The following is a 25072-nucleotide window of genomic DNA, read 5'->3' on the forward strand; positions in this document are numbered from 1 at the left end:
ATGGTTTCCCACAACATATCTTGTGTCCAATGTGTGTGTGAGTTTTTATTTTGTCGTTCTCCATTTTATGCATAATTTTCATTCACATGCATGCACTATTAATAGTAAATCTACAGATCCAGCAAACTAAAAAACTATAATAGTGTAGAATTTCATATTTTAATATAATATTATCGAATCTTTTGTGACGAATTGTCCAGTGGAATATCCATGGCAGTTTACAAATCACTTTCATATACATATCTTATGTTCATGAAAATGAGAGGGAGACAACAGATCAAGTTTTATGGGTAGACAGAAATCTTCTGGGTAGACCGAGTTCTTCTAAGACAAATCGAGATCCTTGAGGCTCACCGAAATTTCTTAGTTTGACCAAATTTGACCTCGGTTTTGTTGTTGGTCTATTTGACTTTATTTTGACAAGAAAGATCAGATTGTATCTCTTATTGAATTGAATAATTTCTCCAAGAAAAGGTTGTTGTATTTTTCCCTAGAAGAGGGTTTTCCCAAGGTAAATATTTGTGTCTCTTGTTTGGCTATCTCTTTATAATCCTACTGTCGTCAATGTTTTTACTATTGAAATCTTTTTCGTAGTTGCTTAATGATGAATATGAATATAAGAAGGATAAAATCATTAGAAGTAATTATTAGATTAGAAGACCTTGAAAAATCAACATGGAATTAGAGAAAAGGTCGAAGAATATTCATTAAAGAGACTTGAAGCAGCTAGTTTTTAACTTTGGATTCTTGAGAAGTTTCATGGCTCCTTCACACCTTACAAAGATGACATGATCCTTGAAGTAGGACGTCAAACCAAACATCAAAATTTTGTTTGAGGGTCGAAGCCCTAGAAATCTATGTCAGAGGCCCGAAAGGCTTCAGAGCTGATTGCACGAAGCCGAGAGACCTCAAGGTTGACCAAGGGAGGGCCTTAAGGTTGATAATCAAGGCTGAAAGATCCTAGGAACTGGGCAGACTAGGTTGCAGACCTTGAAAGGGCCAAGAAGTCTCAAATCCTAGATAGTAGTCCAAAAAAGTTACCTTGAGGAAGCTATTCTACTGTAAGAAAATTGCTTAGTGTGAATTTGTGAAGTGCAAGACTAACCTCAAAGAAGTTTGATCGAAACCTGGAAGGATGGTAGAATCGGATCAAGATCTGAAGTCGTCGAGAATCAACAAGATTACTTATTGATTGTGGTGAAAGTACTTATCAGAGGTTCAAGAACTTGGACGAGAACCCAACTGGAAAGAACATCTCTGGAACGCACATAACAAAGTTTGTTGAGTCTTGATATTGAAGCCCTAATTACAGAATGATGAAGTCTGACCAAAATCTACAGACATAAACCTTTTCTTAGTATTCTAAGACCTGACCTAAGGCCGATCTCTTTAAGGCCACCAGGCAAACTTGTCTGGAGCTCAGAATTGAACTAAGTAATAGGTGTCATACTTTGATAATGATATAATATGAATCTCTTTCATATGACCTATTGTGTGCATGACAAACGAGTCAGTGGTTGAAGTAATGATGACACAATCCTGAAGCAAAGCAAATCGCATTAAAGTAAACGGTTATGGCAGTGAGGATTCAATTCTTCTTTCTTGACTTTGTGGTCACAATTTGTGTGGATTAATTTGAACAAAGTCTTCCATTATGTTCGAACACTAGGCAAGATCAAGCCTCCATGTATTAGATCCAAAAGGAGGCTACCCTAATTACAGGTTAAATCCAAGATTGTATAAATGACAAGCCATTAAGCTGGTTGGTGAATGATTCTATGCAGTATTGATTGACCTGGTAAGTTAAAATTGGTGAAAACATGAAGTCAAGCAAGTCGTAAAAGAAGAACTCACTCCAAAGTTTGTCTACGTGATATGTATGCAAAGAGTACTCTGCTAAATTCAATATGGGGACTCTATGCCACACCCTTTTTCTTGGAGAATGTAACTAAGTTTGGTTTTCATAATGTGTACCATTATGTATTTTATGTAAAAAACAAAAGAAAATTTTTTATTATTATTTTTGTAGACAAGCATGTTCTTCATGCTTCTAGGTTTTTGAGAGTCAAAGTCCTATTTGGACCTAGTGCAAAAGTAAAAGAAAAAGAAATTTCAAATATGTAATTTTGGGTCAAAAACCACTCTAGGTGTCAAGTCAGCCTTGCCCCAATGGACATGTCTATTCACACCCCTCTGAACTATATAAATAAAGGGAAGATGGAGCTCATTTTGACACACACTTGATGGATTGTGGTCTGAAATATCATAGAAAGGACAATGAAGAAGTGGAGGACCAAAGTCTAAAAGAGAGGATTTCTTCTTGAGCTAGAATTTATGGAAGTTTTGCCTTGGTACATCTCTTGTTGTTGGTCTCTTGTTGATGGATCTGCTGGAAAGAAGGAAGGCTTGACTTGGCATCTAGAGGTGGAAGTTTTTTGTGGTTATGGATCTTGGATATCTCAATTGAACTGATTCTATAAGAAGAGAATTTTTTCTGAATTTTCCCCTTAGAGGGGTTTTGCCCTGGCCTGGAGCCTATATCTTGTGTTCTTTTGTTTCTATGATCTTCATGTTCATGTCATGGTAATTGTTTGATGAAAAAATCAAAATTAAGATTAATAAAGAAGCAAGTTAAATTCACAAGCAATTACTATGGAAAGGAAAATCTAAATTAAACTAAAGGCCTCTCAATTTTCCAACACTTTTCACTTATGGTATTTGTAGGAAAATGTTGTAAGATTACTGCCTCACAACAGATGGATATACACCTGTTGATTTGTAGCATGTAAGCCATCTTGGTCTCTGTAGAAGAAATGACATTATTATAAGCCTTGAATTTGGATTATGACAAGATAATGTCGGCTAAAGGAAATGGACCAAGTATGTGCTAAGAACGTTTGGCATTCTAAAGCATAACGTGTTGATTGAAGTTTATGTTTAGACCTATTTAAGGATATTTCCTTTGGTTGCAAGATAAATGCTCAGAAACAGAATGTTGTTTTCTAAAACCATTTATTATGAACATTATACTACCATGGAAATATCTCGTATACCTGAGTAAGGGCTCTTGTATTGGCTGAGATATATTGTTGGATGTCATTGCTTGATTCTAGAGCAAATTAGTATAAGGCAAAATTTCCTTCAAGTATTTGAGATATGATCAATTTGATTTGATACAAAAAAGTTGCTCCAAGAATAGAGGGAGCTCAGAAGAGAAGTCATAATACTTGTGCCATGAGCCCTTCTTGGAAAATACAGTAATCCTAGGGTGTGTAAACCCTAGATAATCTTGAAGGATATAATTAAGAAAGCCCTAGGGTTTGTGGATAAAACTCTAGAGCTGGATCTAAAAGCATTGAAAAACAATGATTTTGCTGAATGAAAAAACCCTAGCTCGTGCAAGGAAGGAAAGACAAGCATCATGCATTAGCAACTGATGATGAGGATGAAGATGATGAGTTTCCAAATGGATTTCTATGATTTCTGCAAAGAAGGCAAGGATCAAGAGGCAGATGACAAATTCCCTTCAATTCTCAAAGATAAGTACTTCATATCTTTCCTTCTTGATTATTATTGATTTATTTCTAGTCAACCTTTTTTTTTGTATCTTTTGCTTGGTTATATTCGTTCTTCCTTGGCCTCCTAATGAGGTTTGCAAGTACATTATGAAAAGCATTAGGAAGAACAAAGCAAAAGGATTCTCCCAGGATATAGCATAAAAAATTTGCGTTCGAGGGAGAAATGGTACATATTGACCACTGAAGTGTACCCAAATATTTTTGAAGACTCCATGCCCAAGGATGTATCAAAGGCTTCATGTACCATCAAAGATCATCATATCACCAGAATTTTTCAACTCTACTTCTTCTTCTCATCTTCTTCTATTGTATTCAGATTCCACAAGCGCTGTGGGGATGATGTAAAGTGATGCTAGTATGATGAGTTGAGTCATGTAACAGGCCTAAGTAACTTGGGACCTTGTCATCAAGTGAGTTTACTCTAGGAGGTTTTTTTCACTTGGTTAATTATTATATCTTTACGGGGACTTAATAATTAATTGAGTTTTTTCCTCCAATCATAACCCCAAAGCCAGAGTACGGCTTGAAAGTGATGCCTTGGGTGAGTCTTAGTGTCTAGAGTCATTGTATATAACCATACTAGATCACTCGTAAAATTTCATGGAATTTGATTAGGTATAGGGGTCATTTTTTAAATTTTTTAAATTTCTTGCATGGAAGAAATTGGAATAAAATCTGAATGTAGTATGTAATAAGTGATGTCTAGAGAAGTTGTATGGGGTATGTGTGCTCAAAATTACACCTCTCACCCTCAACTTTTTACTATGACACACTTTGAGGGGTAAAATATAAGTTCTAGGCCATCAAAACCCACTTTTCATAAGTTTGTGGAAAATGTGGCAATAAATTAGCCCAGCAATTAAATAAATTGGAGAAAATAAATATCCACACATGCTAAATGATGTGGAAATGAGGCGCTAAATTATCAAGGAGTTAAAGAGTGATGTGGACTCCGCCATGGACCAAGAATCAAGGAGAAACATGTGACAAAAAGGGAAATCAAATTTCTTGTAGAAGGATCACGAGTTCCCAAAGACAAATCACACAAATTGTGGAAGATAGCTTGAGTTCCAAGTTGAATTGAGTATTTGGTGGAAATTTGAATGAGTTTGCTTGGGATGAAGTGGAGAGTGGTCACCTACCACTCCACTTCACACAACCACATGTCCCTCTCTCAATCCAATGAGTTCACCTCAAGGAATGTGTGGGCCTCTCTAGAGGAAATCGAATGGCCACTTGGGAAATTCAAATTTGCATGTAGAGGCATTGGGATTGTCACCCATTTGTCTTGGCATTGTCACCATTTTCCTTGGAGTTTTCTCCCAAACTTCTATATAATAGAGCCCACGGCTCTCACTATGTATCCATTGTTACGAGCTATTGTGGTTGGGAAAGCTCTGCTCTTATGTACACTTGTTTTCAATTGCAATAAAAAACTTTGAGGTTCATTCATGAGTGTTGTTCCATTGGAGTATGATGATTGGCTCACTACCGTATAATTTCCTTTGCTCATGCTTCGATTTATGTTATTTCCATATGCTCTTGTAGATTTGTTAATATAAAGATATATTTCATTGGCAATTGATTTAGGTGTAGAAGTCTCTAGCTATTTTCCAATAAATTTCTAGAGTTTTCTTATCATTGCAATTACTAAATCTATATGGGACTAATGTTGGATTGAAGTTTTGTAAAGGAAAATCTTGTTGAATCAAATATCAAGCGTGAGGGGGAGTCTTTGGAGCTAAGTTGCATGAAATGGGGAAACGGATACGAGTTTCCGAAACGGGCCAGGGTACGAAACGTGACCCCCCCCCCAAATTTTGGAAACGGGGAAACGCAATATATATATACATATATATTAGGACATTTAAGAAATATGTGCAAGCATAAAGCATCTATGATACATTCTAATTTATTACATTATGATTAAATTGTGAATTGTCAATGCAGAAACTATAAGTCTCTAAATTTACATCACATTTACTCACGAATGATCACATAATGAAAATAACAATATCCAAAATCAGCCACGAGAAATTTCTAATTTCTTGTCTCGTGCTTGATTGAGAGTATCTTCCTATATAGTCGAACGACCTTAGTGCTCTTGATTAAATACAAGTTCCATACCCTAGTATCCTACGTGCTATTGATTATTAGGAGTCTCCCCTACATAGAGGGTTTGGTTCTCTTGATTAAATACAAGTTCCATACCCTAATACATGACAAAATCCAATGGAAACATTGCAATCCCCCCAATCCTGAAATTCTGAAAAACAGATAAGTCTGCTGGATTTTGCGTGAGATCTAAAATTCTACTTTCTCCATGTGAAATCCAATGAGGGCAAAACCACTCTCAAACATCCTAAGTCATTTCATGGTAATGTTAAAAATTTAAGTAAAAGGATGAAAATGAAAAATAAAGGAGAATGTCACTTTTACTTTAAGAATTTAACATTACCATGAACTACATATCAACACTAGGGCCAAAGGCTTGAACATTAGGCTGCCCCACTCAAAAAATCCTCCTTTTTATAACTTCAGAGGCATCCAAGAAATATTTTAGTCGCCCAATAAAAAATTATTAGTGAAAAAATTAAAAACAAATACAAGAAAAAGTCGAGTTAGAAGAGGAAACTCTGTCATACGGCCTGCAAACGCGTTTCCGGTCGTATTGGCCACGTTTCTTCCTCGAGAAACGGGCTAGTATGGCCGGAAACGCATTTCTAGGCCGTACAGTACGAGTTTCCTCATTTCCGTTTCGTTTCCGGCTGGAAACGGACCCTTCTCCAACGTTTCCTGCAACTTAGCTTTGGAGAGACCAACCCACTATTGACACATTCTCCAAGGAGCTCTCATTGGTTCTTTGAATTCCATAGTTTATCTTGCAAAGAGATTTTCTTGCAAGGATTTTCTTTGACATAGCTTGTATACAAGCAAATACTTCATAATTTAAAATCTCTTTAAAAATTGTACTTTCATTGATATATTTAGCTATTTAAAAGCATTTCCCAAACTAGGCAAGTGGTGGGGTTCACTCCCATCACTTGATTTGGTTTTGTATATTATTTTGTGCCATACTTACATGCTCTTTTACACTAATTTTGTCTTAGTTTTGCAGCCCATAGTTGAAGTTTTGACACAAGTGCCTTGAAGAAAGACTTTTGAACTCTAACTAATTTTCTTGTAGGACCTCTTCTCAGGCCAGGGGGTAACTCCTCAAAGTGAATTGTGTTTTTGCATTAAGATTGATCATAGATATGTAGACTTGTAGTAACATTTCCAAGGCTTTGAAGAGCTAAGACTCAAACTTCTGAAAGTATTCTACCCTAATATGCCCTATGACTTCATTTGGTGCTCTACATGGCTTTATTTGGCCTCTTATCCCAGCCAAGTTTTGTTTCGACCTGTAAATACTCCCTCCTTCAATAGATTTTTGGCAATATTTGCAGATCATTTTGCCATCACTCATATCACAATGAGCCCATGCAGAGTCCTTGGCTTTTGGAGGCATGGCAGCGACTACTCAGCCAAAACTCTTTGTTGTTCCACTACTCCAACAAAAAATCGGCACTCTCCAAGCTTACAATGAAGATCACAAAAACTCCAAATGAGATGTGTGAGGCAAATGAGGGGAGACATGCTTTTAAAAGCTTGGAGGGGTTGTTTTTGGAGGAAAACTGTTGGAAGAATCACCGCACCTCTATAAAATCCGTAATTTCCACCCTGGGGATCCTAGTTACTGGCTTGTAATGTTTACCAATACCTGCGGGTTTTGGTGTAACGGCAAACCTCCACATGGTATCAGAGCTTGGACCCAGGTTCGATTCCCCCAAGTTGCGTTTAAGGGGGGTGTTGGAAGAATCACCGCACCTCTATAAAATCCGTAATTTCCACCCTGGGGATCCTAGTTACTGGCTTGTAATGTTTACCAATACCTGCGGGTTTTGGTGTAACGGCAAACCTCCACAAAAACAACCCCAGTTTCCCTCAAAACTGCTCCAAAACTCAAAAAAAACCACTCACGTGGGGTCTGTGGCCTACCTGGCAATAAACTGGTTGATTTATGACAAAACTGGCCAGTTTATGGAAAAACCAGCCGGTTTATGACAGAACCAGCTGGTTTATGGCAAAAACGGTCGGTTATGTCATAAGCTGGCCGATTTATGGCCAGCTAATAGCAAACCCTAGCCTGAACAATAGATTGACCTGATTTTTCTAACAGTTTGATCCCTCCAGCCAATGAACCAACCAGTTTGACCAGTTTCCAGTTCGAACCAGCCGATTTTGAATACTATGGATTAGACTTATCTTTTGAAATGCATATTCCGGTAAAATAAATCATCCTCATCATACAGTGCCAATCACCCAAAAGGTGGCTACAACAATGCATTCCTAGTTGGGATGGTTAATTTGCCAAATTGCAGCCAAATCTTCAAGAAGAGACAGAAACTAGAATCTATTTTTGGGCATGACTGCCCTTAAATTAAACAGAAGATGGATTTAAGAGGATCTTATTTCCTTCCCTATTTCCTTTTCTAGATCTATTATTTACAATAGCATCGTTTAGAAAATTATTTATTGAGATGCCAATTCAACAAATAGGTATGCTGAGACGCACATTTTACAGTGTGGATAAGTGGATGACAGTCAATGCTTCATATGTGCGTAACATTCTGTGGTACCAAAATTTATTTTTAAAAAAGACCATGTAATTGTATATATAAAAACACTCAACCTCAATTTCTATGTATACATATAAATACCAGCATAGATTTAGCCCATAGAGTTAGCTTAATTAGTTGTCACCAATGTTTCTGGGCATTTGGCTAGTTCCATGCCAGCAAGTGCACAGTTTGAATCCCCCTCAATGACGTACAATAGTGTATGTCAATGGGTTTACGAGGGATGCAATTCATGAAAATGGACAAACATCCCCTTGGTTTCTCTGCAAGATTTTCCTCAGCAAAAAAAAATATACTAACTTAGCTCCATCTTAACCCCAGCTCTATTAAGTGTTGAGCAAGATCAAAAAGTTTGAGGTGCAAATCTCAATTTTTTGTACCCTCAAAGACTACTGAACCAAACTGAAGCTGGCAAAGTTTTTTTTAATCCCTCTCAACACTTAATAGATCTGAAGTTAAAATGGATATATGCTAATTCTATCTTCAGTGGCTACTTGAGATCTATGATTGCAGAGTTATATATTGAACAACTCTGAAGTTGTTTCTCTAATAGTATGTAAAATGATTAAATCCAAAACCAACCAAACAGACTCCTTGGAGAATGCAAGCTACCAACTCAACTACTCCAAGCCACAACAACGCAGAAAAACCTTGAGTCAGAGACAATGAAGCAGTCCAAACTAAAACATCCATCTATAAGATATAGGTGTTCAACTCACATACCTAAGAAGGAGTTGCATGTCAGGTCCGGGATAACGAAGCTCAAGAGCTGTAGTCCCACCAGACAATGTAAAAGTATTGAGGCAGTCAACAAAAAGGCCCAAGCTTACTCCAAACCTTGGTCGCACTTCAGCATTGTAAGCATAACTACGGAAAAGCTGCAAGATATCAAATCCACAAAATTACCTACTTGAAGTAAGGTTCTCATTCAAGGGGTGATGCATAGAATTGAATAGCAAACATCAAAAGCCCATTATTTATTCCCGTTAACCAATATTCTTGCAGTTAAGACTTAAGTTTCATTTTGCTTTACAGTCTACTTCCCACTCCTGATATGGATGTAATCATAATCATTATTCCCAGGATAAATATTTGGATTGGTAGAGCTGACTAAAACATGACTGTCGCAAAAATATTTGGATTGGTAGAACTGACTAGGACATGACTGCAGTAAAGATGTTACCTTTTGTACTAATAATACCTTGTTAGACATTCCAATAAACATATTTCCAGGAAAAACGTTAAAATCACTCAGAAAAATGATGTGGCACCTCTTTCCTGAAATAAGCTCGTGCTTGAAGGCAACCCCGTTCTTCTACAATTATCACAAGTCCATGCTCTGACAACTCAACAAGTGCATCCTGCAAGGAAAATAGGGATGTCATGGCTCACAAACTTCAAGCTGTTCATTTTAAAGATCAGACATTATTATAGATATTGCAAAGGTTGATAGCTGTTATGAATATGGCCCACTATATTATATTCTAGAACGAAGGCAATTTCCCACTGAATGCTTATTTGGAATCTGTTCAATCATGATTTAGTAATGAAGGAGAGGTCAATCATCATTGACCAATTTTCCCTCTACAATGGAATTAAAACTTTCTAAAGAACACACTTGTGACGAATAAACTTTCACAAACTGCCTACATGCGATAAAATTCACAGATATCTACTTAACAAGTTTGCATTCTTATGCAGACTGAATTTATTTTTGAAATAATAGCTAAGGCTAACATACCTGGATGCTTTCCACAAATGACCTTTAGATAATTAGAGAAAAAATACAAATTGCAGAAACAAAGAACCAAACTATTCTTCAGTGGGAAGTTTATCTTGAATCGTTTAAACCATGTCAATCAGTACAGCTGGAAATATGCTGTTAATAATTTCTCAGATTGAGTAAATGTCTTTCTTCTTAGTTATCATTATCAACTCCGTCAAGCTTTGCAGCAAGACCTTAACTCTGATTCTATTTCATTGATGTTGTCCATTAATTCAGTCTTTGAAGAATCAAACAAACTAAATTTAAGGTATGGATGTGTGTAGAAGTACATGTCAGGTAATTGTACTATTGTCTTACGAAGTTGCATATATCATATTCTCAGTTTTCCTGACACTAAAATATATCTACTTTGCTCTCCTCAATTTCTACTTTTCTCTATTTCTACTTGCCATTAACTAATCTATCAGGCCTAATGTTACATAACTGTATGCACAGGCCACTGGAGCCTTGATTCAGTGGTGAGGTCAAGTATTAAGCCATCCAACAGGGCTTCAATCTCTTTGTGGTCTGCCCACTCCTATGTTACCAGAAACACCTAGGAAAAGGGAGAATACACCATCCCATTTGGAAACTGAAACATAGGGGATACATTTTGGATAAGGCAGTGTACCATTTCCAAACTGTATCCAAAAAATTGAAATATTTTCAATAAATTAAAATGGGAGAAAATTAAATTCTCTCCAAGTGGAAAATTTATCAAAAAATTGTTGAGGACCTTTCCCAAAAGGAATCAAGTCAAATTATGACAAAGGTCACATTTCCAAGGCAGAAAAGTCCCACAAAAATTCATTGGGCCAGAAAGAATTATTTCCTCAAGAGAAATCGAATTTTTTGGTCCAGGTGGTTATTTTGAATGAGGGAATTTCGAGAATTCTATTTTTTGAAGATTCTCCAGTGGTCCAAAACCACCCAGAAGTCAAAGCTTGGTCCATCTAGCTCAGCAATCAAGGAATTCAATTTTTTCTGGAGATTTGTGTAGCAGTAATCAAGGGATCGAATTATTTTGGCGAGGATCAAACCATGGATGAAGGGAACTAGCCTTCTTTCCACTTCCAGGTGCCTCATGCTCTCATTTTTCCTATATAATGAAGTTATTTACTCCTCATTTGATCATGAAAAAAATTGTAATCAAGCTCCAAGTCAAGCTCTGCTGGTCTGTAATATTTTTCTGGAATAATAAAGAAGTCTTTGGGATTTATTCATGGTGGTGTTCCTCTTTTGCTTCTTGTGGTAATATCTTTTTGAATCATGTTCTTGATGCTCTACTGAATTAAATTTAAAAAGTTGTTATTTCATTAGCTAGTTATTGGATTAACTATTTGCATAGGTATCTTGCATTAGTTATTGGGTTTTAGAGAAGCATTCTAATTCAATTAATCTAGTAGGTATCTTTAGATTTTGAGAATTATTGTGTTATCTATGCCTCTATTGACCTAATAACTTGATCTTAAGTGTGTAAAGATCTTTTGGTATTCAGATACTGGGCGTGAGGGGAAGTCTTCGATTGGACTAGCCAACTCCCAAGACAAGAAAGCTTAAGAGCCCATTTTGTTAAACTTCAAGACTTGCCTAACGATTTGTTTTGCAGAGATCTTGGCTATTGCTCACCTATAAAAATATTTCACTCATCTATTTTGATTTATTTGTGCATTAACTGAATAGATCTGCTCAATGTTGAGAAAATCACGATCGGGATTAAATCGTCGAGGGGAAAAAATCGGAAAAAATCGAGAAAAAATCGCTAAAAATCGAGAAAAAAATCGTAAAATACAAAAATATTCATTTTTTTCCAATTTTTTTAATATCTAAAGCATCTACAACATAAAATAAATACATTGACACATAAATATGATAAAAGAACTAATATATAAGATGTGCAATATCATTTCTAGTGCTACATCACACATAACAATGAATCATGTCCTAAATAGTAAGTCCTGAATCCTGAGTCCCAACTCAGCCTCAAAATATCAACAAAAAATATAATAATGTATCTCATACCATGAGTCATAATGTCATACAATGAAATGAACCAAATAACTAATACTACTGATTTCCTCTGCCCCTCTTACGAGAAAATGCAATAGCTTTCGCTTTCCCTCTAGATGTAGATGTCAGTGGACTTGGCACTGGACACTGTTGTGCTTTGGAAGCTGAAAGACTAGGAGCTACAAGAGGTAGACCACGTCCTCTACTGGTGGCAAGGGTAGCCTGGGTAGGTGGTGTCACCTCCTCCTCCTGTTGCTCCTCCTCCTCCCCCTCTACGCCTTCCACTACCTCTTGCTCTAACCAATCATCGGCAGACTCCATGAGAGGCCTCTCGGCCTCAACCCTCCATGCAGCAGTGGTGTCAATCCCATCCAATGAGATGGCCTCCATATCAGGTATCCTCTCAAGTTGCCTCACCCACAATCGAAGATTGTAGTAGACGTAGACCATGTCATTAAGTCGCTAGGACTCCAACCTGTACAAAGATCATAAAATAATAATTATAAAGAAAATATTATTTAATGAATTCAAAAAATTAATTGGAAATTTGTAATATTTTAAGTTTTAAGTTTAACCTGTTGCGCTTCTTGTTGTGTATTTTTTCAAATACACTCCAGTTGCGCTCGCATCCTGAGAAGCTACATGTTTGGCTGAGGATTCGAATGGCAAGCTTTCACAGATGGGGTACTCTGGCACCATAGCGAGTCCACCATGCATCTACAACAAAATTACAAATAAGATAAACATAAGAAAAAAAAATGAAATTTGAAAGTTGAAGCAAAGTATGAAGTTATGAACTTGAAGAGATAATGAAATTTGAAACAAACTTAAAAATACCTGGCATTTTAGTCTTCCTATCAATCACAGCCATCTCAAAGCTAAATGTGCCACCTGCCATCCTGTATATCTCCATTTCTTTGGAGATTTTTGCACGTTCTGTTGGAGATCACACCATCCTTTGAACACAGGTTAAGAATCCATCCATGATCTCAGCATCAAATAAGAACCCACATGGGTAAGAAAATGCAGGGTTCAGGTAGATCCCTGCAGCATGAATGGGACGATGGAGTGTGTTGTTCCATCGTTCATCAATCACTTCCCATAGGAGGAGTTGTTTCTGAAACCCCTCATCTCCCTTATCATCATAGTAGGCCCGAATGGATTCTTTGGCCTTGTCCATGGCCTCATACAAATAGCCCATTGCAGGCCTCTCACCGTCAACTAATTGAAGAACCTTTAACAAAGGTTCAGTAACACTGCACACCTCTTGCACTCCTGCCTAGAAGTTTTCCTGGTATGAAACTAATCTGCATATGGCCTCTCCCTCTGATTTGCGGCTAAATGTCACAACACGCCACTCATCGGAAAGAAACATTCTCTTCCCATCGCACATAGAATTCAAGAGGGATTGAAGAGATATGAAACTAGTGGCAAACCGTGTAATGGCGGAGCGCACCAACTCTTTGTTGTTGGTGAATTTTTTCATCAAGCTAAGCACAGATGCATGATTATATATAAATTTTGTAATGTTTTTTTATGAGTCAACAATATCTTTGACAAAGGAAATTTTTCTTATGTCCTCCAACATAAAATCAATACAATGTGCAGCACAAGGTGTCCAAAATAAAGTAGGATGCCTCTCCATAAGCATCTTGCCAACAGCAACATAATTTACAGCATTGTTCGTTATGATTTGGACAACATGTTCTGCACCCACCTCCAAAATAAACACATCCAGCAAATCACATAATAATTTTGCATCTTTGATATGTGAAGATGCATCAACAGATTTCATAAACATTGTCCCCTTGGGACAATTAACCAAGAGTTTATAAGGGTTCCCCCCTTTTGGTCGATCCAAACATCTGACATCATAGTGCATCATGTTTGTGCCCATGATGCCCTAAACTCTTCCAATCTTTTGGTGCAGTCAACTTTTTCATCTTGAAGAATGCGGCCTCTAAAGTCACGATAAGAAGGGATTTTGTACCCTAGGCCAACAATTGCAATAGCGTCAACAACAGGCTAGAAAAATGGATTGTTCCTTGCAATGCTGAAAGGAATATCACTCCAAAGGGAAACTTGTCAGCTTGTTCTTTCTCTTTTTTTAAGCATTGATGTAATAGATGGTTGTGAACCAGTCATGGTTCTAGGAACAAAAAAATGATGAGGTAGCTACAGGGTTGGTTGTAGACATTGGTGCTGAAGTAGAACCAGTGCCACTTCCATATTCACATGCTAACACACTCCCTGCTAGTTGCTTCTTCATATTTGCTTTGGTCACTTTGTCTTGCTCTAATTCTTCCAATGATCTCATGGCTCTTCAAATGATTTCCGCATTTGTATTGGTGCAAGGCCCTACATCACGTCCAAGGATTTGTGCAAGATGATACTTCAATCTATAAACCCTTGTTGACATATGTTGCCCACACAACTTGCAAAACAAGTTTATTCTATCAAACCCTCCATCAAGTTCACCAAATTTCCACAGAGGGTCCAATTTCCTTGGCATGTTTGTAACTCGGTTGAACTCTTGAGTTTTAATGTAAGATGAAGTTTGAAGATGAACCTATGGCACAATAAGAATTGCAAGTTAAAAAAATTACATATATGACACAACACATTGAATTTTTGACAAACAAAAAAAAAAAAACTCAACTCAATCCAACAATAATAGAAAAAATGCACATTCAAACCCAATAAAAGATGATGCAAAAAATAGAGCACAAGAAAAAATTAAACTAATAAATCTAACAATCAAGTTTTTGCATTTTTGACCAAAATGAACCCTCTCCACACTATGCAACAAAAATGAAACAAAAAAACACCATCAAATCCACTCAAAAATCATTGATAATCTATGTGTTATAGAATCCCAAGCAAAAATAAGAAAAAAACCAAAACAAAATGACCACATTTGGTGCCCATACCTGGAATCCACGGTTTGCCGAAGAAATTTGGTCCAAACACGAAGTTCTCTTGCTTGGGATGCTAAAATCTCCCGATTTTCTCCTCCTCTGCCCTAGTAGACGCCTTCCTCTCCTCCTCAACTCTCAAACAAGTCCGTTGTCTGCTAAAACTGAGAAATAAAACTCCTCAATTTGCTTATAAAACACGCTGTCCCAAAGGGTCGCCATTTTTTCGAAAAAAAATCTTTGTAAAAATCGGATGATAATATCAACTGAGTCAAAAAATCGCGATTTTCGCAACACTAGATCTGCTTATAAGAGCCATAGATCATTGTAAATTTTGTAAATTATTTTTGTAAATAACCTTCTCAAATCCTTGTATATATTTCTCTATTTTTGTATATAGCCATTAGGGTTTTATTTTGATTTTCTTGCAGATCTTAAAGAAGGGACGAGGGTTTTTCTCTTGATTTGCTTTGTAGGTTGATTTCTGAAGGGATCAAGGGGAGATCGATACTTTTTGAAAGCTCTAGCCCTCACCTAGCCTAGACAGCAAGGGTTTCTAACTGAATGTCTCATCTTTGGAGGGTCATCTGTTAAGTTATGGTATGTTCTTATGCTTAGAGCAATTTACTTATATTTCTTATTATTATCCACAGATTAGCAATCACATGTACATAAAATAAAGTGCAGATAGAACATTAAACAATTGACAGAAAACAAGCCAAGACAAGAGACACAAGATGTGGCGGCTAGCCAGGGACAAACTCCAATGTGGGAAAACCAATTTTGATCAAATCTTCCTTTATCTTCAATAATTCAGCAGAGAGAAATAGTACATAAATCTGATTTACATCAGCAGCAGCAAACCCTAGATCAACCAAACTAGGGCAAACAATATCTTGCAAACCGACCATCGGATCGGCTTGATTCCTTCACCAAAAAATGCGGCCTTCAGAGGAGATCCAGATTCACCTACAGTGCAGTTCTGAGAGAGAGTCTAATGGTCAACGCTAGTCAAACTTCTGATCTACAGTTGCAGCCCTAAATTTTGCGTCTTCCTTCCACATGTGTGAGAGAAGAGTCTCTTTCTGCGCAATAGGAGAAGAGCCTCTTTTCTGCGTAGGAGAGAGAGAGAGATGTGATGAGATGAGTGAGTGCAAATGAGGAAAAATCCTCCTGTATTTATACACAAATGTTGATGATAGAATAGATGCGACTGTTGGGCTTCTGAGCCTACATGAGTTGTTGATTAGCTTGATAATTATTCCATAATCAAAATAAATTCATATCTCCATAAATACTTATCGGAATCGGATGATCTTTAGATCAATCCTACACCTCTCGACAAGAGGAATCTAATAAAAATATTATCAGCCATGAATAAGATGACCCACATGGAGTTTGGCCCTAGTTGCCAATTTTAACACTCCCTCTCAACTAGGGAGAAATCCATTTGTAATTCATCTGTCGGTCGCTACTATTCATCCATCAAATGCACTGCCCTGTACAACTTGACCCCTGCTCTACTCTGCTCTATTCTGCCTGCTCTGCTCTGTTCTGTTCTGCCCTGTTCTGATCTTCTCTGCTCTGCTCTGCTCTGCTCTGTTCTGCTCTGCTCTGCTTTGTCCGAATTATGAAGAAGAAGAAATGATCGAAGATGTATCATACCATCCTCCACTGACTCAAAGTCAATCTCAGAGTGTGCACCACTGGTCCCAAACCAGTCCTCAACTGACCCAGAGTCAGTGTCATAGTGGGTACAACTCCTACCACTGGTCCTAGACCAGTATCATCATCCACTGACACAAAGTCAGTCTCAGAGTGTGTACCACTGGTCCCAGACCAGTCCTCAACTGACCCAAAGTCAATGTCATAGTGGGTACAACTTCTACCACTGGTCCCAGACCAGTATCATTGATCCCAGATCATGAAGGTCATCCTAGCATAGGGAGTACGGTAGATACAGCGATGCATCCATCGGTACTACTATGGTCCCTATCCTCATTTCCCTGCTCATTGATCAGATGAGAGGTACTTCCCATGAGTCCCAGACTGCATGGGTAGGATGCCTCGACAGGAGAACTTAATCAATCCTGTCCTCACAGAAGAACTAATCATCTTGCTACACAATCGTCATGGAGAACACACCATCCAGACCTCACAGGAGAACTAATCATCCCGCTACATAATCGTCATGGAGAACACATCATCCAAACCTCACAGGAGAACTAGTCATCCTGCTACATAATTGTCATGGAGAACACATCATCCAGACCTCACAGGAGAACTTAATCATCCTGCTACATAGTCGCCATGGGGTGTTACAGGGAAAGTTTTGATTCTTTTACCATGTGGTCATATGTCGCTCCAAGAAGTACCCCGCACCCCCCAGGAGCTACAAGAGCTCCATACATCATACAGGACCCTCATCAAACGGTTTCTGAACAACACCAAGTCGTTCTCGGAAAGTCAAAAATTTGACCTTTCCTAGGGGCTTTGTCAGAATGTTGGCGACCTATTCATCTGTACCGATATGTTGGAGCCTCATAGCTCCCCGCTGCACCATATCTCAAATATAGTGGTACCTGATATCGATATGCTTAGAGCAATCATGAAATACGGGATTCTCTGACAAACAAATCCCACTCTGGTTGTCACATAGGATCACGGTGATATCGAATGTAAATCCAAACAACTCACTGAAGAGCTTTCGCAACCAGACTGCCTCACAGGAGGCCATGCTAGCAGCATTATACTTTGCCTCGGTGGTTCTCAGGGCCACCGACTTCTGCTTCCTGCTCATCCAGGATATCGAAGCAGATCCCAAGGAGAAACAGCACCCGGAAGTGCTCTTACGATCCATCACACTGCCTGTCTAATCAACATCAGTGTATCCAAGTAGTCTCGCATCTCCGGCAGTGTATCTTAACCCACATGTATTTGTGCCCCGAAGATATCTTAACAGATTCTTGGCATCAATCCAATGTATGTGGTGAGGTTCAACCATATGTTGACTTAACGTGTTGACTGCAAAGCATATATCTGGACGAGAGTTCACTAAGAACATTAATGCTCCGACGAGTTGTCGATACTCTGTATCATTTCGTAAAACAGGTCCAGCAGCACTATCGCTTAAATTCTTGAAGTCAAGCTCCATAGGGGTAGTTACAGGCTTGCAGTCTACCATACCGAATCTTTCCAATATCTTCACATATTTTCCTTGAGATAGGAAAATTTTCCTTGGCTTCTACTAGACTTCAAGTCCTAGGAAATAGTGCATTTGTGAATGAGAGGGTTTGCACCTGTTAGAAAGAGGTCATCCACATACAGCACCAGTATGAGAGGTTTATCATGTTCAAATTTAAAGTAGAGGTTAGGATCGGCTTCACTCCTAGTGAATCCCAGCTTCATCAAGTAGCTATCAATCCTCTCATACCATGCTCGAGGTACTTGCTTCAGCCCATAGAGAGCCTTCTTCAACCTGCATACATGAGATTTTCGATCATAAATCTCAAATCCTTTAGGTTGCTCCACGTACACCTCTTCTTTGATCGAACCATGCAAGAACGCGGTCTTGACATCCATCTGATGTAGGTTCCATCCTTGTGAAGCCAAAAGGGCTATGATCGAGCGGATGGTGGTATATCTGGCAACAGATACAAATATCTCGTCATAGTCTATACCATCCTTCTGGGAGAAGCCACGAGCGACAAAATGAGCCTTATATTTTTCCGTACTTCCATCTGTTGCATGCCTTATCTTGTAAAGCCATTTAGAAGTGACAACTGTCTTGTCCTAGAGTCTGGGAACTACGTCCCAGACATCATTCTTCATAATAGACTCATATTCTTCGGTCATAGCATCCTTCCATACTTGATGCTTGACGACATCTAAGAATGATGAAGGCTCATTTTGTATGATTGTGCTCATGATGGTCAGGTATCCCTGATACCTGTTGGGTTTCTTACTTTCACGGAAGGTTCCTCGGGGTGCAGTGTGTCCTTCAGCATCATCAAGTAGCCCCCTAAGCCAAGAGGGCCTCTTCCTAGAAGAGGAAGGCTCAGGTGGATCAATAGGATCCATGGGTTCTTCCACATCAGGCATTGTTTCATCATCCTTTTCTTTTGGTTCCCTGGTGTCGGCTTCTTGAGAGCTCCTCAAAGTCGGAAGATTGTCCACCTTGCTGAGAGCCATATCTTCGTCAAAGGTGACATCATGACTAATCACGACTTCCCTTTGACCGGCTACATAGATTCTATAGCCCTTAGTATTTTCACCATAGCCCACGAAGATTCCTTTCTTTCCAAATGCACCCAATTTATTCCTTTTCTCTTTTGGCACATGAAAATATACAATGCTTCCAAAAATTCTAAAATGAGATACGTCAGGTTTCTTACCGGTGAACATTTCTTCAGGAGTCTTGGAACCCAATGCTTGATGAGGGCATCGGTTTTGTACATATACGGCGGTGTTTGCAGCTTTGGCCCATAGAAACTTCGGAAGTCTCTGATCATGGAGTATGGCACGGACAGCGTCCACAATCGTACGGTTCTTCCTTTGCGCCACACCATTTTGTGCAAGAGTATATGGTGTAGTAGTCTCCCTCTTGATGTCAGCCTCTTTACAAAAGTCATGAAACTCGTTAGATTCATATTCAGTCCTTAAGATCTTGATCTTCTTTTCGATTTTCTCGATCAAGGCTTGAGATGTGTCACAAGACATGACACCTAGCGGACTTCCTCCGACCTGATATAATGGATCAACTCGAAACCCAAGAGTGAAGGCATCTTTAATATTGTTTTTCCATGCACGTACCTTGCCATCGATGAAAGCCACCTTGTAGCCTTTGTCTTCCATTGTCGAAATGGACACCAGGTTCTTTTTTGAGGTCAGGTACATATAATACATCCTATAAGTGGATCGTATTACCTTGATTCAATTTAAGAGAGACATTGCCTACACCTTTCACAGTGTATTTCATATTATCTCCAAGGACAATTTCCAAGTTAGTTTCTTTCCAGATTATGGAGAACTTTTTTGTAACCAGTGAAGTGCCTTGAGGCACCACTATCAATGAGCAAATTCCCATTGAATCCGAAGGAGCAGAGGTAGATAGAGCAGCTGGTAGATAATATTCATCTTGCTTATCAACAGTGTTGGATTCATACCTGGAATTTCTAGCCTTCTTGAATGGTTGTCCTCTTCCTTGATTTCCAGCACTCATTTTTCCTTTGCTATTAGATTTGCCATTCCTTTGATTGCCATTAGAGGGATTTTGATCATCGTCCCAGTATGAGTCCCTTCTATCAGGGCACTCCCTTGCATAGTGACCTGCTTTATCGCAAATGTAACATCGTCCTTTTCTTCCACCCTTAGGTCCAGCCTTTCTTTTTTATTTAGTCCCGAAATTATTTCTTTTCTTAAAATGAGAAGAAAAGGTAGCAGGAGGACCTTTAGGCATGGCATTTCTTGCTCTTCTACCCTTGTTTCTTCTTGAATGCATCTAGCCATTAATTCCTCGAAACCAGGAATTACATTATTGTTAAGAAGAGTAGTCCTGAACACGTACCATTCGAATGGTAATCCTCAAGAGTTGTGAGTGCCATTTCCCTATCAGTAATTCTCCCCAATAGATAGGAGATCGTTCCTGATTTCGGTGATTCTTAAGAAGTATGCTTGCATACTCTCATCTTTGCCCTTCTTAATTTCCTTCAGCTTATTTCTAAGAAACAAGACTTGATTTGCATCATTAACTTTAAATAAACTCACCAGTCTATCGTAGATTTCCTTGGAGGTGTCCAGGACAGAGATGTAGGCCACCAAGTGCTTATCGATGGAGTCTTGGATGATCTTCTTTGTTTTGACTTCGCCGATTTTCCATTTGTTCCTAGCAATAGCGGGTGCATTTGATGGAGGTTCAACAATATTGCCTCTCACATGGTCCAACACCCCTTGATCTTCTAATGTTAGATCGAGAGACATCTTCCATCTGTGATAGTTAGCTTTCTCATGGAGCTTGTCTTCGGCAGGGAAGAGTGTTGAGGACCCCATAGTTCTTTTAGGATAGCCTTGCCAATCTTCTCTTCGCTGATTGCTCTTGCTCTTGCTCGAGCTTTGTCTTCACCTCAGCTCTGATACCAGTTAAGTTATGGTATGTTCTATACTTAGACCAATTTACTTATCTTTCTTATTATTATCCACATATTAGTAATCACATGTACATAAAGTAAAGTGTAGATAGAACATTAAATGATCGACAGAAAACAAGCCAAGACAAGAGACACAAGATGTGGCGGCTAGCCAGGGACAAACCCCAATGTGGGGAAACCCTTTTGATCAAATCTTCCTTTATCTTCAATAATTCAACAAAGAGAAATAGTACATAAATCTGATTTACATCAGCAGCAGCAAACCCTAGATCAGCCAAACTAGGGCAGACAATATCTTGCAATCCGACCATTGGATCGGCTTGATTCCTTCACCAAAAAATGCAGCCTTCAGAGGAGATACAGATTCACCTATAGCGCAGTTGTGAGAGAGAGTCTGATGGTCAACACTGGTCAAACTTCTAATCTGCAGTTGCAGCCCTAAATTCCGCGTCTTCCTTCCACACGTGTGAGAGAAGAGTCTCTTTCTGCGCAATAGGAGAAGAGCCTCTTTTCTGCGTAGGGGAGAGAGAGAGATGTGATGAGATGAGTGAGTGCAAATGAGGAGAAGTCCTCCTGTATTTATACACAAATGTTGATGATTGAATAGATGCGATTGTTGGGCTTCTGAGCCTACATGGGTTGCTGGTCGGCTTGATAATTATTCCATAATCAAAATAAATTCATATCTCCATAAATACTTATCGGAATCGGATGATCTTTAGATCAATCCTACACCTCTCGACTAAAGGAATCTAATAAAAATATTATCAGCCATGAATAAGATGACCCACATGGAGTTAGGCACTAGTTGCCAATTTTAACATCATCTAGCCATTTAGCCTCCTTCTTTAAGGCCGCAAGGGTTTAGGGACTCTTCTCGGCCTCTCAAGGCATCGATCAATTTTTTTGTGGCTTCTTGATATCAACGAAATTTTTTAAGGGAATTTTTTCCAATTATTTTTCAATTTTTCTATTAAGATCTTGACTTGGGTCTCGATTCTGTAGGCTCATAGGCATATTTTGTGACTCAAGTTTGGATTATATACCTTCCTTTGGCTAGCTACTAACTTCATTGTCAATTTCTAGCCTAGCCACAGGCCTACTAAAGCTTGTTAGCCCTAGTCGCAAGCCCCCTAAGGCCTCTTGATCTTGTCATTGTATTTTGAGACTAACCCTTGGTATTTTGCAAGCCTATATCCATACTCTCAAAGGGTTTTTATCACTAATTTTAAGCTTGGGACTAGCCTCTTGGAGTTGTCACTTGAGATAATTTTTTGAGGGCTAGCCGCTAGTCCTTGAGGCCTCTTTCACCCTAATCGTGAGCTTTTGAGAGGGTCGCATACCTTCTGATCTAAAGCATATCTATTTGGAGGGTTTTAACATTACACTGGAAGAGTTTTAAGGCTTAAAACACGTAATTCATCCCATAAATTTTATAAATTTTCTAGCCTTTTTCTTGGTAGGTCGTGGGCTTTTGTGGATTGGTTCACCAAGGTCATGGGGTTTCTTCAGGTCTAGTGTAAATCATTCATCACTAAAGTTTTTCATTTATTTGCTTGTGGTCTCATCTTTGACATTTGTTGACTTGAGGAGTGATTATTTATTGTAGAAGTGCCTATCATCTTTGTAATCTCCTCAAGGTGTTGGAAGAGCCTTTTCCTATTGTCTTAAGGGCTTCTTCTTCATTGTGAAGTTAATAATAAAATTGATCATCTTGCTTGAAGGGAGCTTGGGATTCAATCCCATGGTATCCCCCTCCTTATTTAAAAGGGAGGAGCCTCTATCTTCTTAGTTAGTTTCCTTTGCTCTTGTTTAGATTTAGATACTAACATTTTCTATTGCTCTCATTGATTAGATAAGCTTTCATTGATATCATAAGTTAGATCTAATCTTTGAATTGCATCTTTTCGTTTCATCTTGTTAGCAATCTCATTTGTCATTATCTATTTGTGCTTGCATCATTTAATTCTCACTTGTCTCTATAGTTAAATTATATAAGTGAAGAACATCCTAATAAGCATTATAACTAAAGGTATTTGATATTGTTGTTATTGTTTCATTGAGTTATCTTAAAGTGCTTCATCAATTTACTAATGGAAATCTTATAATCTTGTGTTTTAAAGTGATATTCATAAGCTTGGTTATAAGTGGTTGTTAAAATGGGAACTAGGGTCAAACTCCATGTGGGTCATCTTATTCATGGTTGATAATATTTATATTAGATTCCTCTCGTCGAGAGGTGTAGGATTGATCTAAAGATCATCCGATTCCGATAAGTATTTATGGAGATATGAATTTATTTTGATTATGGAATAATTATCAAGCCGACCAGCAACTCATGTAGGCTCAGAAGCCCAACAGATGCATCTATTCATCATCAACATTTGTGTATAAATACAAGAGGTCTTTTCCTCATTTGGACACACACATCTCATCACATCTCTCTCTCTCCTGCGCAGAAAAGAGGCTCTTCTCCTACTGCGCAGAAAGAGACTCTTCTCTCACACGTGTGGAAGGAAGGACACAAATTTAGGGCTGCAACTGCAGATCGAAAGTTTGACCAGTGTTGACCATCAGACTCTCTCTCAGAACTGCGTTGTAGGTGGAACTGACTCTCCTCAGAAGGCCGCATTTTTTGGTGAAGGAATCAAGCCGATCCGACGGTCGGTTTGCAAGATATTGTCTGCCCTAGTTTAGGGCTGATCTAGGGTTTGCTGCTACTAATGTAAATCAGATTTATGTACTATTTCTCTTTGCTGAATTATTGAAGATAAAGGAAGATTTGATCAAAGGCTTTCCCCATATTGGGGTTTGTCCCTGGCTAGCCACCACATCTTGTGTCTCTTGTCTTGGCTTGTTTTCTGTGGATCGTTTAATGTTCTATCTGCACTTTACTTACTGTACATATGATTGCTAATCTGTGGATAATAATAATAAAAGAAGTAAACTACTCTAAGCATAAAACATACCATAAATTAACAGTGGTTTAATTTCTCATATTGAAGCATTTTTCCATAATTGTAATCTCATTGAAGCAATCTAATCATCATTTGCATCATCATTTACCTCCAAGCATAAGCTTGGTTGATAGAGAGTAGGCCCACCTTCTTCATATCCAATTTGAGAAGCTTGACACTTACTCAACGGTTAAAATAGGTGACCTTGCAGTTCTCCTGTGGGAAATCCCTTGTAGGAACGGAGGCACTTGGGTCGTTAGAACTCCTAGGTAGGTATAGTTAATGAGGCCTTAGCCTCCTTCCTCAGTGGTTCTCTCTACAACCTTGTTTAAGACTTGCTTCAAAACAATTGAGAAGAAGGCCTTCACCCTTAGCATAGGCATTTAATTAAAATCAACCAACATCTTGCATCTCACATAGATAGATCTTGCATTGGAATTGTGAGCTCAATCTACGAAGGAAAGCTTTACATTATTGTACTTGTCATTTCAAGCTTATTGTTCTTTGAATATCGTATTTACTTGGAAGAACAAGTCTCTTTTTCTTGCAATTGCTCTCTAAAGGTTTATTGCTCATATATCTAGTTATCTTGATCTGTTGATTTCTCGTACTAACCCTTTTTTGCAGCATTGCTTATCTTGTAACTTGAAATATCATCATTTGTCATTGTGCAAGTATCTTTAAAATTATTTGAGCATTGTTTCCAAGGCATCGGTCTCTAACTATCCAATCTTAAGTGTCACATTGATCTAATTAAATGTATCTTTTACCTCGCATTGCTCAATAATTATAATCTCACTTGTCGTCTAATCTTAATTCAAGTTACTAAGAAAATCCATTGCCTTGCCCTTGGATCTCCTAGACTTATTGTTTCAACAAGTTTTTCCTTAGCTTTTTCTATCTTTAGGGACTGTTACCCACCATTTTGTGGGTGATATCTCCAGGAGAAAAAATTTCTCCAAAATGGTCCTCAGCCGGCAACCAATAGCCCCTTGCAACCACCAACTAGCTCATTGTGC

At 38.4% G+C, this 25072-nt stretch overlaps 1 protein-coding gene across 2 annotated transcripts in view; it reads right to left on the minus strand.

The window, feature by feature from the left end:
• The window catches only part of LOC149220735 (uncharacterized), a 135060-nt gene that overhangs the window by 59911 nt on the left and 50077 nt on the right, over positions 1-25072 (minus strand). For both annotated transcript variants that reach the window (XM_089384902.1, XM_089384901.1), the window contains exons 2-3: positions 9532-9621; positions 8984-9138 (exon numbers count right to left, since the gene is read on the minus strand). In XM_089384902.1, coding sequence (XP_089241028.1) covers positions 8984-9138; positions 9532-9621 — 245 coding nt within the window. The remainder of the gene's footprint in view (positions 1-8983; positions 9139-9531; positions 9622-25072) is intronic.

The sequence above is a fragment of the Pinus tabuliformis genome, chromosome Q (assembly GCF_031772625.1).
Source record: "Pinus tabuliformis cultivar Carrire ecotype Pingquan chromosome Q, CPIR1, whole genome shotgun sequence".
NCBI classification, from domain to species: Eukaryota; Viridiplantae; Streptophyta; class Pinopsida; order Pinales; family Pinaceae; genus Pinus; species Pinus tabuliformis.